The 13628-nt window shown below is 45.7% G+C and overlaps 1 protein-coding gene across 5 annotated transcripts in view; it reads left to right on the forward strand.

Moving 5' to 3' along the window:
* The window catches only part of HERC3 (HECT and RLD domain containing E3 ubiquitin protein ligase 3), a 164582-nt gene that overhangs the window by 101930 nt on the left and 49024 nt on the right, over positions 1-13628 (forward strand). For all 5 annotated transcript variants that reach the window (XM_030190680.1, XM_030190683.1, XM_030190684.1 and 2 more), the window contains exons 15-16: positions 3841-3954; positions 11352-11375. In XM_030190680.1, coding sequence (XP_030046540.1) covers positions 3841-3954; positions 11352-11375 — 138 coding nt within the window. The remainder of the gene's footprint in view (positions 1-3840; positions 3955-11351; positions 11376-13628) is intronic.

A 13628-nucleotide genomic window follows, 5' to 3' on the forward strand; every position in this document is an offset into this window, starting at 1 on the left:
GTGCCTGAGCATGCGCTCAGCACAATCCTCCCGCACTTGTTTGACAGGTCTGGGCTGGAGACCAATGAAAAGAGAAGTACATAAGTACATAAGTAGTGCCATACTGGGAAAGACCAAAGGTCCATCTAGCCCAGCATCCTGTCACCGACAGTGGCCAATCCAGGTCAAGGGCACCTGGCACGCTCCCCAAACGTAAAAACATTCCAGACAAGTTATACCTAAAAATGCGGAATTTTTCCAAGTCCATTTAATAGCGGTCTATGGACTTGTCCTTTAGGAATCTATCTAACCCCTTTTTAAACTCCGTCAAGCTAACCGCCCGTACCACGTTCTCCGGCAACGAATTCCAGAGTCTAATTACACGTTGGGTGAAGAAAAATTTTCTCCGATTCGTTTTAAATTTACCACACTGTAGCTTCAACTCATGCCCTCTAGTCCTAGTATTTTTGGATAGCGTGAACAGTCGCTTCACATCCACCCGATCCATTCCACTCATTATTTTATACACTTCTATCATATCTCCCCTCAGCCGTCTCTTCTCCAAGCTGAAAAGCCCTAGCCTTCTCAGCCTCTCTTCATAGGAAAGTCGTCCCATCCCCACTATCATTTTCGTCGCCCTTCGCTGTACCTTTTCCAATTCTACTATATCTTTTTTGAGATACGGAGACCAGTACTGAACACAATACTCCAGGTGTGGTCGCACCATGGAGCGATACAACGGCATTATAACATCCGCACACCTGGACTCCATACCCTTCCTAATAACACCCAACATTCTATTCGCTTTCCTAGCCGCAGCAGCACACTGAGCAGAAGGTTTCAGCGTATCATCGACGACGACACCCAGATCCCTTTCTTGATCCGTAACTCCTAACGCGGAACCTTGCAAGACGTAGCTATAATTTGGGTTCCTCTTACCCACATGCATCACTTTGCACTTGTCAACATTGAACTTCATCTGCCACTTGCACGCCCATTCTCCCAGTCTCGCAAGGTCCTCCTGTAATCGTTCACATTCCTCCTGCGACTTGACGACCCCGAATAATTTTGTGTCATCGGCGAATTTAATTACCTCACTAGTTATTCCCATCTCTAGGTCATTTATAAATACATTAAAAAGCAACGGACCCAGCACAGACCCCTGCGGGACCCCACTAACTACCCTCCTCCACTGAGAATACTGGCCACGCAATCCTACTCTCTGCTTCCTATCTTTCAACCAGTTCTTAATCCATAATAATACCCTACCTCCGATTCCATGACTCTGCAAGGACGCCCAACTTTAAATCGGAAGATGGACGTCCTCAACTGCCCTGTTGCAGGGATGGCCAAATTTCAAGGGGGTGTCGGAGGTATATCGACGGGGCATTTGAGGACGTCCAAAATTTGGACGTTTCTGCAATGGGCAGTTAAGGACATCCAAAATTGGATGTTTCTATGAGAAAGACGTCTTTCTCATAGAAACATCCAATTTTGGACGTCCTCAACTGCCCCGTCATGGAACCGTCCAAATTTTGGACGTCCTCAACTGCCCTCACTGGTGGGTTTGCTGTAGGGGGGAATGGGGGCCTGCCAGCATGCAAATGCATGCTGGACAGGGCTCACCATTCCTCCCCAATGATCGGCAAACCCTAACGCCAGCTCCGAGCTGGCATAGGGTTTGTCGCGGCCAGCGACCCAATCCTTGGCGCGCTGGTCACTGATCATTGGGGATGAATGCGTTAAGCACTGATTAGCATGCATTTGCATGCTACTTGCGCTGAGAGCCCTCGAGCGCATTGTTTCACGCGCTTGAGGGCTCTGATCATGGGGTGGTAGCAAACGCCGGCACTAGTATGGCGCTAACAGCCTCTAGCGCCGGCGTTTGCTTTTGATCATCTGCCTGAGAGTGAGCACAAAGGCCTATTTGTGCTGGTGCCTTGTGTGTGTGAAAAATAACCTGGTTTGCTGCCCAACCCTGCTTCAGAAATGCTTCTGTAAAAAAGTGGGTAGAATTACATATACAGTGGGGGAAATAAGTATTTGATCCCTTGCTGATTTTGTAAGTTTGCCCACTAACAAAGACATGAGCAGCCCATAATTGAAGGGTAGGTTATTGGTAACAGTGAGAGATAGCACATCACAAATTAAATCCGGAAAATCACATTGTGGAAAGTATATGAATTTATTTGCATTCTGCAGAGGGAAATAAGTATTTGATCCCCCACCAACCAGTAAGAGATCTGGCCCCTACAGACCAGGTAGATGCTCCAAATCAACTCGTTACCTGCATGACAGACAGCTGTCGGCAATGGTCACCTGTATGAAAGACACCTGTCCACAGACTCAGTGAATCAGTCAGACTCTAACCTCTACAAAATGGCCAAGAGCAAGGAGCTGTCTAAGGATGTCAGGGACAAGATCATACACCTGCACAAGGCTGGAATGGGCTACAAAACCATCAGTAAGACGCTGGGCGAGAAGGAGACAACTGTTGGTGCCATAGTAAGAAAATGGAAGAAGTACAAAATGACTGTCAATCGACAAAGATCTGGGGCTCCACGCAAAATCTCACCTCGTGGGGTATCCTTGATCATGAGGAAGGTTAGAAATCAGCCTACAACTACAAGGGGAGAACTTGTCAATGATCTCAAGGCAGCTGGGACCACTGTCACCACGAAAACCATTGGTAACACATTACGACATAACGGATTGCAATCCTGCAGTGCCCGCAAGGTCCCCCTGCTCCGGAAGGCACATGTGACGGCCCGTCTGAAGTTTGCCAGTGAACACCTGGATGATGCCGAGAGTGATTGGGAGAAGGTGCTGTGGTCAGATGAGACAAAAATTGAGCTCTTTGGCATGAACTCAACTCGCCGTGTTTGGAGGAAGAGAAATGCTGCCTATGACCCAAAGAACACCGTCCCCACTGTCAAGCATGGAGGTGGAAATGTTATGTTTTGGGGGTGTTTCTCTGCTAAGGGCACAGGACTACTTCACCGCATCAATGGGAGAATGGATGGGGCCATGTACCGTACAATTCTGAGTGACAACCTCCTTCCCTCCGCCAGGGCCTTAAAAATGGGTCGTGGCTGGGTCTTCCAGCACGACAATGACCCAAAACATACAGCCAAGGCAACAAAGGAGTGGCTCAGGAAGAAGCACATTAGGGTCATGGAGTGGCCTAGCCAGTCACCAGACCTTAATCCCATTGAAAACTTATGGAGGGAGCTGAAGCTGCGAGTTGCCAAGCGACAGCCCAGAACTCTTAATGATTTAGAGATGATCTGCAAAGAGGAGTGGACCAAAATTCCTCCTGACATGTGTGCAAACCTCATCATCAACTACAGAAGACGTCTGACTGCTGTGCTTGCCAACAAGGGTTTTGCCACCAAGTATTAGGTCTTGTTTGCCAGAGGGATTAAATACTTATTTCCCTCTGCAGAATGCAAATAAATTCATATACTTTCCACAATGTGATTTTCCGGATTTAATTTGTGATGTGCTATCTCTCACTGTTACCAATAACCTACCCTTCAATTATGGGCTGCTCATGTCTTTGTCAGTGGGCAAACTTACAAAATCAGCAAGGGATCAAATACTTATTTCCCCCACTGTATGTTTACCTGCATACATGGTGGGCAGTTTTCAAAATGACTGATTAGGCTGGTAAATGGCTTTTACACGTTATCTTGCCTCTGTCTGGCATATTACACATTAAAGAGGCAAAGAGGAAAAATACATTTTAAGGTAAACTGTGTAGAATAAATGCTGTTGCCCATGCAAAGTACAGTAAAAAAAATAATAATAAAAATTTTTCCTTGGGACTGTTGAAAATAACTTCTGCTTTTCAATTAATAGGTAAATGTGAAGGTGAAACATGTGGAATACTACAAGTTTTATATCCCTGAGATTTCCAGTTTGGTGAATGTTGAGGAGGACTATGTCCTGTGGGCTATCAACCAGGCCAGAGAGGTAAGTGTAGTAGTAACAGATAGGGAAGGGGCAGCACTTGTGGTTGAAGGGTATTGGGAGAAGGAAGGAGGGACTGCACCAGCAAGGCCTAGGGGAAGGAAGAGTTCTGATTCTGCTTCTATCTGTGAGGCTAGGCATCCCAAAAGCTTTGTTGCATCCAAAATACTATTAAAGAAAATGTTTAAAACCCTTTAAAAAAATGTTAAATTCAGTATTGAAATATCCCATATGCGTTTTCTTCAGCAATTGACCACTTTTATTGTTGCCACTTCTCTCACTCCTTATAAGTACGTAAGTATTGCCATACTGGGACAGATCAAAGGTCCATCAAGCCCAGCATCCTGTTTCCAACATTGGCAAACCAGGTTACAAGTACCTTGCAAGATCCCAGAACAGTACAATACATTTTATGCTGCTTATCCTAGAAATAAGCAGTGGATTTTCCCCAAGTCCATTTTAATAATGGTCTATGGACTTGTCTTTTAGGAAGCCATGCAAACCTTTTTTAAACACTGCTAAGCTAACAGCTTTTACTACATTCTCTGGCAACGAACTCCAGAGTTTAATTACACATTGAGTGAAGAAATGTTTCCTCCAATTCGTTTTAAGTTTAATACTTTGTAGCTTCATTGCGTGCCCCCTAGTCCTAATATTTTTGGAAAGAGTAAAATAGCATTTCATGTCTACACGTTCCACTCCACTCATTATTTTATAGACCTCTATCATATCTCCCCTCAGCTGTCTTTTCTCTATGCTGAAGAGCCCTAGCCGCTTTAGCCTTTCCTCATAGGGAAGTCGTCCCATCCCCTTTATCATTTTCATTGCCCTTCTCTGTACCTTTTCTAATTCCATTATATCTTTTTTTGAGATGAGGTGATCAGAATTGAACACAATAGGCATTATAACGTCCTCATTTTTGTTTTCCATTCCTTTCCTATTAATTCCTAACATTCTGTTTGCTTTCTTTGCCACTACTGAGCAGAGGGTTTCAACGAATCGTCAATGACGACGCCTAGATCCCTTTCCTGGTTGGTAACTCCTAACATGGAACCTTGCATTGCATATCTGTAATTTGGGTTCCTCTTTCCCACATGCATCACGTTGCACTTGCTCACATTAAATGTCATCTGCTATTTAGATTTCCAGTTTTGTAATGTCCTCTTGTAATTTTTCACAATCCTCTTGCGATTTAATAACTTTGAATAACTTTGTGTTGTCAGCAAATTTAATTACCTCACTAGTTGCTCCCATCTCTAGATCATGTATAAATATGTTAAAAAGCAGCGGTCCTAGCACAGACTCCTGGGGAACCCCACTATCTACCCTTCTCCATTGAGAATACTGACCATTTAACCTTACTCTCTGTTTTCTATCTTTTAACCAGTTTTTAATCCACAATAGGACACTACCTCCTATCCCATGACTCTCCAATTTCCTCTGGAGTTTTTCATGAGGTACTTTGTCAAACGCCTTTTGAAAATCCAGATACACAGTATCGACTGGCTCACCTTTATTCACATGTTTGTTCACCCCTTCAAAGAAATGTAATAGATTAGTGAGGCAAGATTTCCCTTCACAAAATCCATGTTGGCTTTGTCTCATTATTCCATGCTTTGAATATGCTCTGTAATTTTGTTCTTTATAATAGGCTCTACCATTTTTCCCGGCACTGACGTCAAGCTCACTGGTCTATAATTTCCTGGCTCTCCTCTGGAACCTTTTTAAAAAATCAGTGTTACATTGACCACTCTCCAATCTTCTGGCACCATGCGTGATTTTAAAGATAAATTACATATTACTATCAATAGTTCTGCAAGTTCATTTTTCAATTCTATCATTACTCTGGGATGAAAACCATTCAGTATTCTGGGATGAATACCATCCAGTCCAGGAGATTTGCTACTCTTAAATTTGCATCATCAGCCAGAAGATCTTACATTTTGGCATTTAGACTTCCTTTGTGGCTGATATATGAAATGGGATTGTGCTTCTTGGACAAACCCTTGCTACCAGTTGTTCAGTTTTCTTTCCCCATCCTTGAGGCTCATGAAACTGGTAACAAACCTAACAGTGCCCTGTCAGCTGAATGACTGGGACACTAGGGCCTAGTGTTCTGGATCACAGCATTCCTACCAAGCCACTAGGCCTTCCCAAGAACACTAATTACAGAAAAATATTGAGGTCAGTATCAGAAGATTCATACAATCAATTTTAATCAGGTATTTTCTAAAGCCCAGACTTAACCCTTTAGTGTCCAATGTTCCCATCAATCTGTTCCCATATGGTTTGTTATGGGAACATTGGACACTAAAGGGTTAATCAGATAATCCAGCATCTGAATATTGATTAGTTCAGTATTCTTTATTTAAAAATTTGCAAGAGAACAATATTTCAGAACAACAAACTCTAAAACGGCATCCACATTAAGATAGATATGGAAAGGTGAGGGGGTGACCACAGGAGAAGGAAAGTGGTTGTCATTAAGTGACTTGTTGACCATATGACTACCTATGGACAAAACAGTGGTTTTTGAGTCTATAAACGGTATTGATTATTTCTTGAAGTGTATTTCTCTAGTTTGGCCAGCAGGTGGTGCATGTTTGTTTAAAACTGTTGAAATGGCTGTTCCTTCTTTAATTAGCGCACACAGAAGAAGTAAACTGCAGTGATGGCAGCTAATTTTAAAACTTGTTCTGGGCTCTGATTAGCCAAGGAGCTCAATTTCAGCTAGGATGTATTGGCTTTTTCTCCAGTCTTAGCCAGGTTGAAGAGAGAGAAAGATCTCTTGCTGAGACCCTGTGAACAGTTATATTTGATAATCTGTGAGCAGCTGTATGTCCTGATGTCCCCAGGTACTATTTAGATAGTACTGATCCATATTTCAGTTATCTTTTATTGTTTTGCTGATTGCACCTTTTCTTTTTGTTCATTGTTCTATTTTTCATGACAATAAACATTTTGAGTTTATTGCCTCTGCTTGTCTGGACTGACTAAGAATCCTGGTGGTTTGTGTGTTGGGTCTGTTGGTGCTTTCTAGGAACTGTGGGACCACTGGGAGTGTGGCCTCAGTAACCTAGGAATCACTGAGGATAATTTGAGAGCAGGAGACTTGCCCAGAGGCAGTTGGGACCCAGTCACTGGGAGGAGGATGCTAGTGTAGAGCACAAGCAGCAGGTGCAGGCAGACCTGAGCTGTGCTGGGGATAGACCCTCTAAGTGGCCGCGGGGTAGCCCTAGGTGGGTGGCTAGATATTTCCTGACACTACCTATAGTAATCAGTTGCAGTACGAAAAGAAAGAAATGTGAGTCTCACGTTTAGATTAACAGAATTGAACGAAGGGACCCCACATGTATAGCATCCTGCTCTGAAAGTTGATTCTCAGATTTCGCTATGAGACCTATACACTGCCAGCATTGATTTACATGAAGAGCCCTATAGTTTTTCCAGTGGATAAACAACCATGATAGCTACAGCTAGCAAAATGTCAAAACAATTCCAGAGATCCTCTTCAGGAAGTACCAACGAAAGACGTGCCAGTCTTAAATGTAAAAGGCGTTGCGAAGAGAAAAAGTTGCTGAATAATAGACCGTGCATCATTCCAATAATGTAGCTAAAGTGGGCAGTCATACGAATTCTGAAAGGTGCCAGGCTGCATCTGACAAGACCAACATGTGTTGTGCCCTGAATTCAGCACCTTTTGATACTTGACTGGAGTCCGAACAGATTCATGCATTGTAAAATGGAGAGTTTGAAGTATAAGGGTTAACTCCCCCCCCCCCCCCAAAAAAAAACCCCTGAGCAAAATGTCATTAGTGTGCCCTTGTGTCAGTATAGTGTGTATGATATTGTTCCCATAACAATCCCCCCCCCCCCAAAAAAAAAAAAAAAAAACTATGAGCAAAATTAAATTTCCAGTAAATGACACCGGACATTATACAGAATGAACATTCTTGGGCTGCACACCCCTAATATTGACCTTGAAGTTTATTTACAATGTTTTGGGGGGGCTTTGACAAGGGGGGGTTATAGTGATGGAGTCTATCTTTGCTGCTTTCTTGTCCGTTGATGGTCAGTCAGTTTACTTTTGCCCTCTATAAACTGAGTAAAAGTGTCTGGTGTCTGTGCTCAACTGTTCTTTCCGATTATTCTTCCTGGACCTGGCATATGGACAGGAGAATAGCTGTTTTGTTCTGCACGCTGAGGCTAGAGCCCTTTGCACTTAGTAATGCTTGTCCATATTTTTGATGTTCCTCCCATCTGGCTGCACTGTGATTCCATTTCCTAGAAGGGTCAGGTTGGAGGTAGGAGTCCTCACCAATGAACCAGCTTCTTGGAGATAGCAGCTTTATTTTTCCTTGAAATAATAATTTGGCTGCAGAGACATGCTGACAAAATGGACCAAAGTTGAGATGTATTGGCAGCTTATGGGCACCCTGAAAGGAGATTTTGACAAGGAGGTTGTCACAACTGAACTGTTGCCCATTCCCAGTTGCTTATGTTCTCTCCAGACCTTCCAGTTTCTTTTCTTTTGCACTGCAGTCACCCATTTCCTCTTCTCTGACCTGTGCAAAAAAAGAAGCACAGACTGAGGAGAGGGAGACCTGCAGCTGATAGAGCCAGGAGTAGCTGGAGGAAGGAGGAGCAACCAGTGACTGCATCAAGCGTAGAAGAGTGGCACTATAGCAGGAGGATGGAGAGGGGCTTTTGGTGAAGTAGGGAAATGCCAGGCATTATGTAACTCAGGGACTTTTGCAGCAAGAGCAGAGTTGCAGAGCTACTTATAGGACAGAGAGCGCTAGTGGCTCCGGGAAACTCAAGTTCTGAGGTGTGCCCAGAGCCTGAGTACTCTGAAAGAACAGAAGATGCTGCAGCATAGACAATAACAACTGATAAAGGCCATATGGCCTATCCAGTCTGTTCATCCATATCGTCCGCTATCTCTTCCTCCCCCTAAGAGATCTCACATGCCAGTCCCCATGCTTTCTTAAATTCAGATACAGTCCTCATCTCCATCACCCTGTCTGTAAAGAAGTATTTCCTTAGATTGCTTTTGAGTCCATCCCATTCACCTTCATCTTTTTCCTTTTCATTCCAGAGCTTCATTTCAGTTGAAAGGGATCTGCCTCCTGTGCATTTATGCTGTGTAGATATTTAAGTGTCTCGATCATATCTCCTCTTTCTCTTCTTTTCTCCATCCTGGTTATATCCTTTTGAAGGTTCGGTCTCCAAAATTGTACACAGTAACCTAAAAGAAGCCTCACCAGAGATTTATACAGAGGCACTATCACCTCCTTTTTCCTGCTGGCCATTCCTCTTCCTGTGCAGCCAAACATCATCCTTTGGCCTCACCATTTCTACCTGTTTGTTTCTGACGATCTTAAGGTTGCCAATTACCCCCAAGTCTCACTCTTCTTTCGAGCACAGAAGTACTCTCTTCTCCCCCCCCCCCCCCCCCTCCAGCTTGACCGCTCCCTTGGATCACTGGATTTTTTAGCATTAAATCTTAGTTGTCATATGTGGTCAGTGACTCAGCTATTTCAGAAGGTAGCGTGGGTGAGGTAGCTTTCTTCCATTTTTTTATGCTTATCTATTCATTTAGATTTTTTTATTCATTCTTATCATCTAGTACTCTTTCTTGTTACTGCGTCTACCTACAGCTTTCCATCTCTTTCCTGCAACCTGAGCCTCCCATTCTCCTTCCTCTTATGCCCCAGTGTTTCACTAACTCTTTCCTTTCTCCCTACCCCTTCCATCCAGCGTCTCTCTCTCTAGTCTCTACCCCTGCCATCCAGCATATCCTCTCTCTTTATCTCTACCACCTGCCATCCAATATCTCATCTCTGTATCTTCCCCTTCCTTCCATGTCTCTCTCTCCCTCGTCCATCCACCATCTCCTCACTTGTCTTTCTGCACCCACTTCACCATCCAGTATCTCCCCTCTGTCTCTTTTCCCTGCCTCACAATCCAGCATTGCCCCATCTGTCTCTCTCTGCCCCAGACATGCTGCATTTCCCCTCTGTCTCTCTTCCCCACTCCCCCTGCACCATTCAACACTGCCCATGTCTTGCTCTCTTCCTCCATCCAGCATTTCCTCTGTCTTTCTCTCCCCATGCAGTATTGCCTCTGTCTCTTTCTCTCTTTCCCCTCCCCGCCAGCCAGCATCAGGCTGTTTCTCCACCCCGTCTGTCTGTCTGTCTGGGTCTCTCTCCCACTCCATTCAGCACTGCCCCTTTCTGTCTCCCAGCTAAGCCATTTGGCAACATGCAGTGCCGTAGCGAGGGCTAATGGCACCTGGGGCGGGTCGCCGCTGCGCACCCCCCCCGGGTGCAGCACGGTGCGACCCCCCCCTCTGCGGCGCACCCCCCCCCCCGGACTGCATTCTTACCTGCGGGAGGGCCAATCCGCCCCAAGTGCACGTCACTCGGAGCTGCGTCGGCCCCGCTGGTTCCCTGCTCTCTCTGCCCCGGAACAGGAAGTAACCTGTTCCGGGGCAGAGAGAGCAGGGAACCAGTGGGGTCAGCACCCCCGAGCGCATGCACCCGGGGCGGACCGCCCCTCCCGCCCCCCCCCCCCTCCTACGCCACTGGCAACATGTAACTGTTTTTGTTCCCTTCCTCCAGTTCATTTCCATCTCTGCTTGGCCCCCAGTACTATTTATACAGCAAAGACACGCAGGACTGTGGCTCTCTACATACTGCCACTGCTTCTTCCTTTGCTAGCCTCCTCTCTTCTGAAAGAGGAAATTATATCAGAGAAGGTGGGGCTGACAGAAGAAGTAGTAGCCGCAGCGTGCAGGGAGCTGTGGTCCCGCGTGGCTTTGCTGTATTACAGTGGGCCTGGCACAGATGAAAACAGAGTGGAGGGAATGAATAAAATTTGCCACATGCAGATGGGTGGCTTGTGAAAAGAGAGACTGGGCAATACCGGGAAGGCCCCAGGTGGGGAAAGTTGTGGTTGGGGCTGGGGAGGCTTAGGCTCCCCGTGCCTCTTATACCTGGCGCCTATAATAGTTGCCAATGTGAACCTAAATTGGTGATTTACTGGACAGTTTGCTGAACCTGAGCACCGAGGTGATTATGTGGGGGTCCACTAATCACCTCAGTGGTCCAGTACCCTTTAAAAGGTAGAATAGTGTGTAGTGTCTTTCACAAATACAGATTTACATCTCTACAAGGGGTATGAAAGGGAGGGGGAAACCTTGGGTGAACTTTACTATCACATTAAATTTTTAATTTCTTTCAAACTCCTTCAGCCCCCAAAGAGAGAATTCAGCTCAATTTTGTCTTGGTACCTAGGTGTGTAAACTTATTTTGTACTGCCATATCAAACAACAGTTATGTAAAACCAGAATATATTCTGTGAAGAAATTTAACATATATTTTCCTTTGTTACCACAGCAACTTGGATCATCAGTCACGCAGGTATGTTTAACATTGTAGAAATCTAGGTCATGATATTCAAAGATAGGGTTACCATTCATCCGGATTTCCCCAGACATGTCCTCTTTTTGAGGGCATTTCCGGGGCGTCCAGCAGGTTTTGCCCACACGCACATTTGTCCAGATTTCTGGACAAACGTGCGGGCATGCATGCGGGCGGGCAGCGCCGTGGGTCTCCCCTCCCCTTCTCTTCCCTTCCCTTCCTTATTATCTGCCCTGGTGGTCTAGTGACCTCTTCGGGGCAGGAAAGAGCCCCCTCTTTCCTGCCCGGAGCGCTGCCTGCCCTTGCCCTGCATCCTTCTCGGTCTCTGCTGGGGATTCAAAATGGCCGCCGAGAGTTGAAGTCTCACGAGGCCGCTTCAACTCTCAGTGGCCATTTTGAATCCCCAGCCAAGATTGAGAAGGATGCAGGGCAAGGGCAGGCAGCGCTCCGGGTAGGAAAGAGGGGGCTCTTTCTTGCCCCGAAGATGTCACTAGACCACCAGGGCAGATAGTAAGGAAGGGAAGGGGACTATGTGACACGGGGGAGGGGAGGTGACAGGAGGAGGGGCAGAGGATGGGAATATGTGACCCGGGGGGGGGGATGAGGATCCGAAAGGGACGAGGAGTGGGCAGGGCAGGGGCCGTGACATTTGTCCTCTTTTTCAGAGGACAAAATATGGTAACCCAGTGGCGTACCTAGGGTAGTTGACACCCGGGACCGGTCATTTTTTAACACCCCCCTCCAAAATCCAGTACTAGGCATACCGAGAATACAAAACACTCAGGACCTATAGAGCAATTCTACCATACCATAAGCAGTCATTTCTATGAATCACACATGGAAAAAGAAACCTTAAACACTACAGTGAGCACTAGAACATCAATTCACCTATTGTAAAATGAAACCAGACAGATAGTACAGATAGTCAATCCTGCACAGTCAATGCCAACTGAAAGTCATGTCTTTTTCACAAACACAGATACACCCTAATCCACTATAGAATAAGTAATCATAAACTTTTTCTATTTAGACAAAAATTAAACTGAACCCCCGATGCCAGACTCTGCATACAATGCAACACCACAGAAACAGAAAATGCCCCCTAGTACTGTGCAAAATATAAAGACAGCAGATGTAAATTTGGAAAAAAACTAACAAATACCAATCACCACTTTACAAATTAACAAATAGAAATAAAAAAAATATAGAAAATAAAATACCATTTTATCGGACTAATACACTTAATTGTCAGAGGCCAAAACCTTCTTCCTCAGGTCAATACAGTATAGTGTGTTACAGTGTCCTAACCTGACCTGAGGAGGGGGGTTTTGTTCTCCGAAAGTTAGTCAAAATGTATTAAAATTAGTCCAATAAAAAGATTACCTTATTTACATGTTCTATTATAAACATTTATTAACACAGCTACAATACTACTTTATCCTAAAGCAAAAAAAAAAAATATATATATATATATTTTATTTACAGTTTGTTGTCTCTGGTTTCTGCTTTTCTCATCTTCTTTTCACTGTCTTCCTTCCATCCAGCATCTGTCTTCGTTCTTTCTCTGCCATCCAGTGTCTGCCCTCTCTGCTGTCCCCTCCATCCAATGTCTGCCCTCTCTCCCTGCCCCTTCCATTCACTGTCTGCCCTCTCTCTCCCCCTTCCATCCACTTTCTGTCCTCCCTCTCCCCCCCCCATCCATCCAAGGTCTGCCCTCCCTCACCCCCCCCCATCCATTAAGGGTCTGCCCTCCCTTTCCCCCCATCCATCCATCCATTGTCTGTCCCCTCTCTCTCTGTACCTTTTTTCAGTCCCCAGTTCCAGCCCTCTTATCCCACCTGCCCCTAGTTCTAGCCCCAGCCCACATCTCCCACTTGCTCCCCCTTTTCAGCCCCACTATCCCACCAGTCCGCAGTTTCAGCCCCAGCCCTTTTCTCTCACCAGTCCCGAGCTTCAGCCCCCAGTCCCCTCAGCTTCAGCCCCTGCCCCTTTTTGGCCCCCAGTTCCAGTACTAGCCCCCTTATCCCACCTACCCTCCTTTTCAGCCCCCAGTTCCAGCCCCCTTCATCCACATGCCTTGCATTAGGGACCCATTTTCAGCCCCAGACCCATTTTCCCACCAGCCCCAGGCATGGCTCCCATTTTCTCGCATGGCCCCTTCTCCCCTCTTCTCCCATCTGAGATCCCCCTCCCCACCCCAGTCCCCTTCTCCCATCTGAGACCCCCTCCCCACCCCAGTCCCCTTCTCCCATC

Source organism: Microcaecilia unicolor, chromosome 2 (assembly GCF_901765095.1).
Source record: "Microcaecilia unicolor chromosome 2, aMicUni1.1, whole genome shotgun sequence".
Lineage (NCBI taxonomy): Eukaryota > Metazoa > Chordata > Amphibia > Gymnophiona > Siphonopidae > Microcaecilia > Microcaecilia unicolor.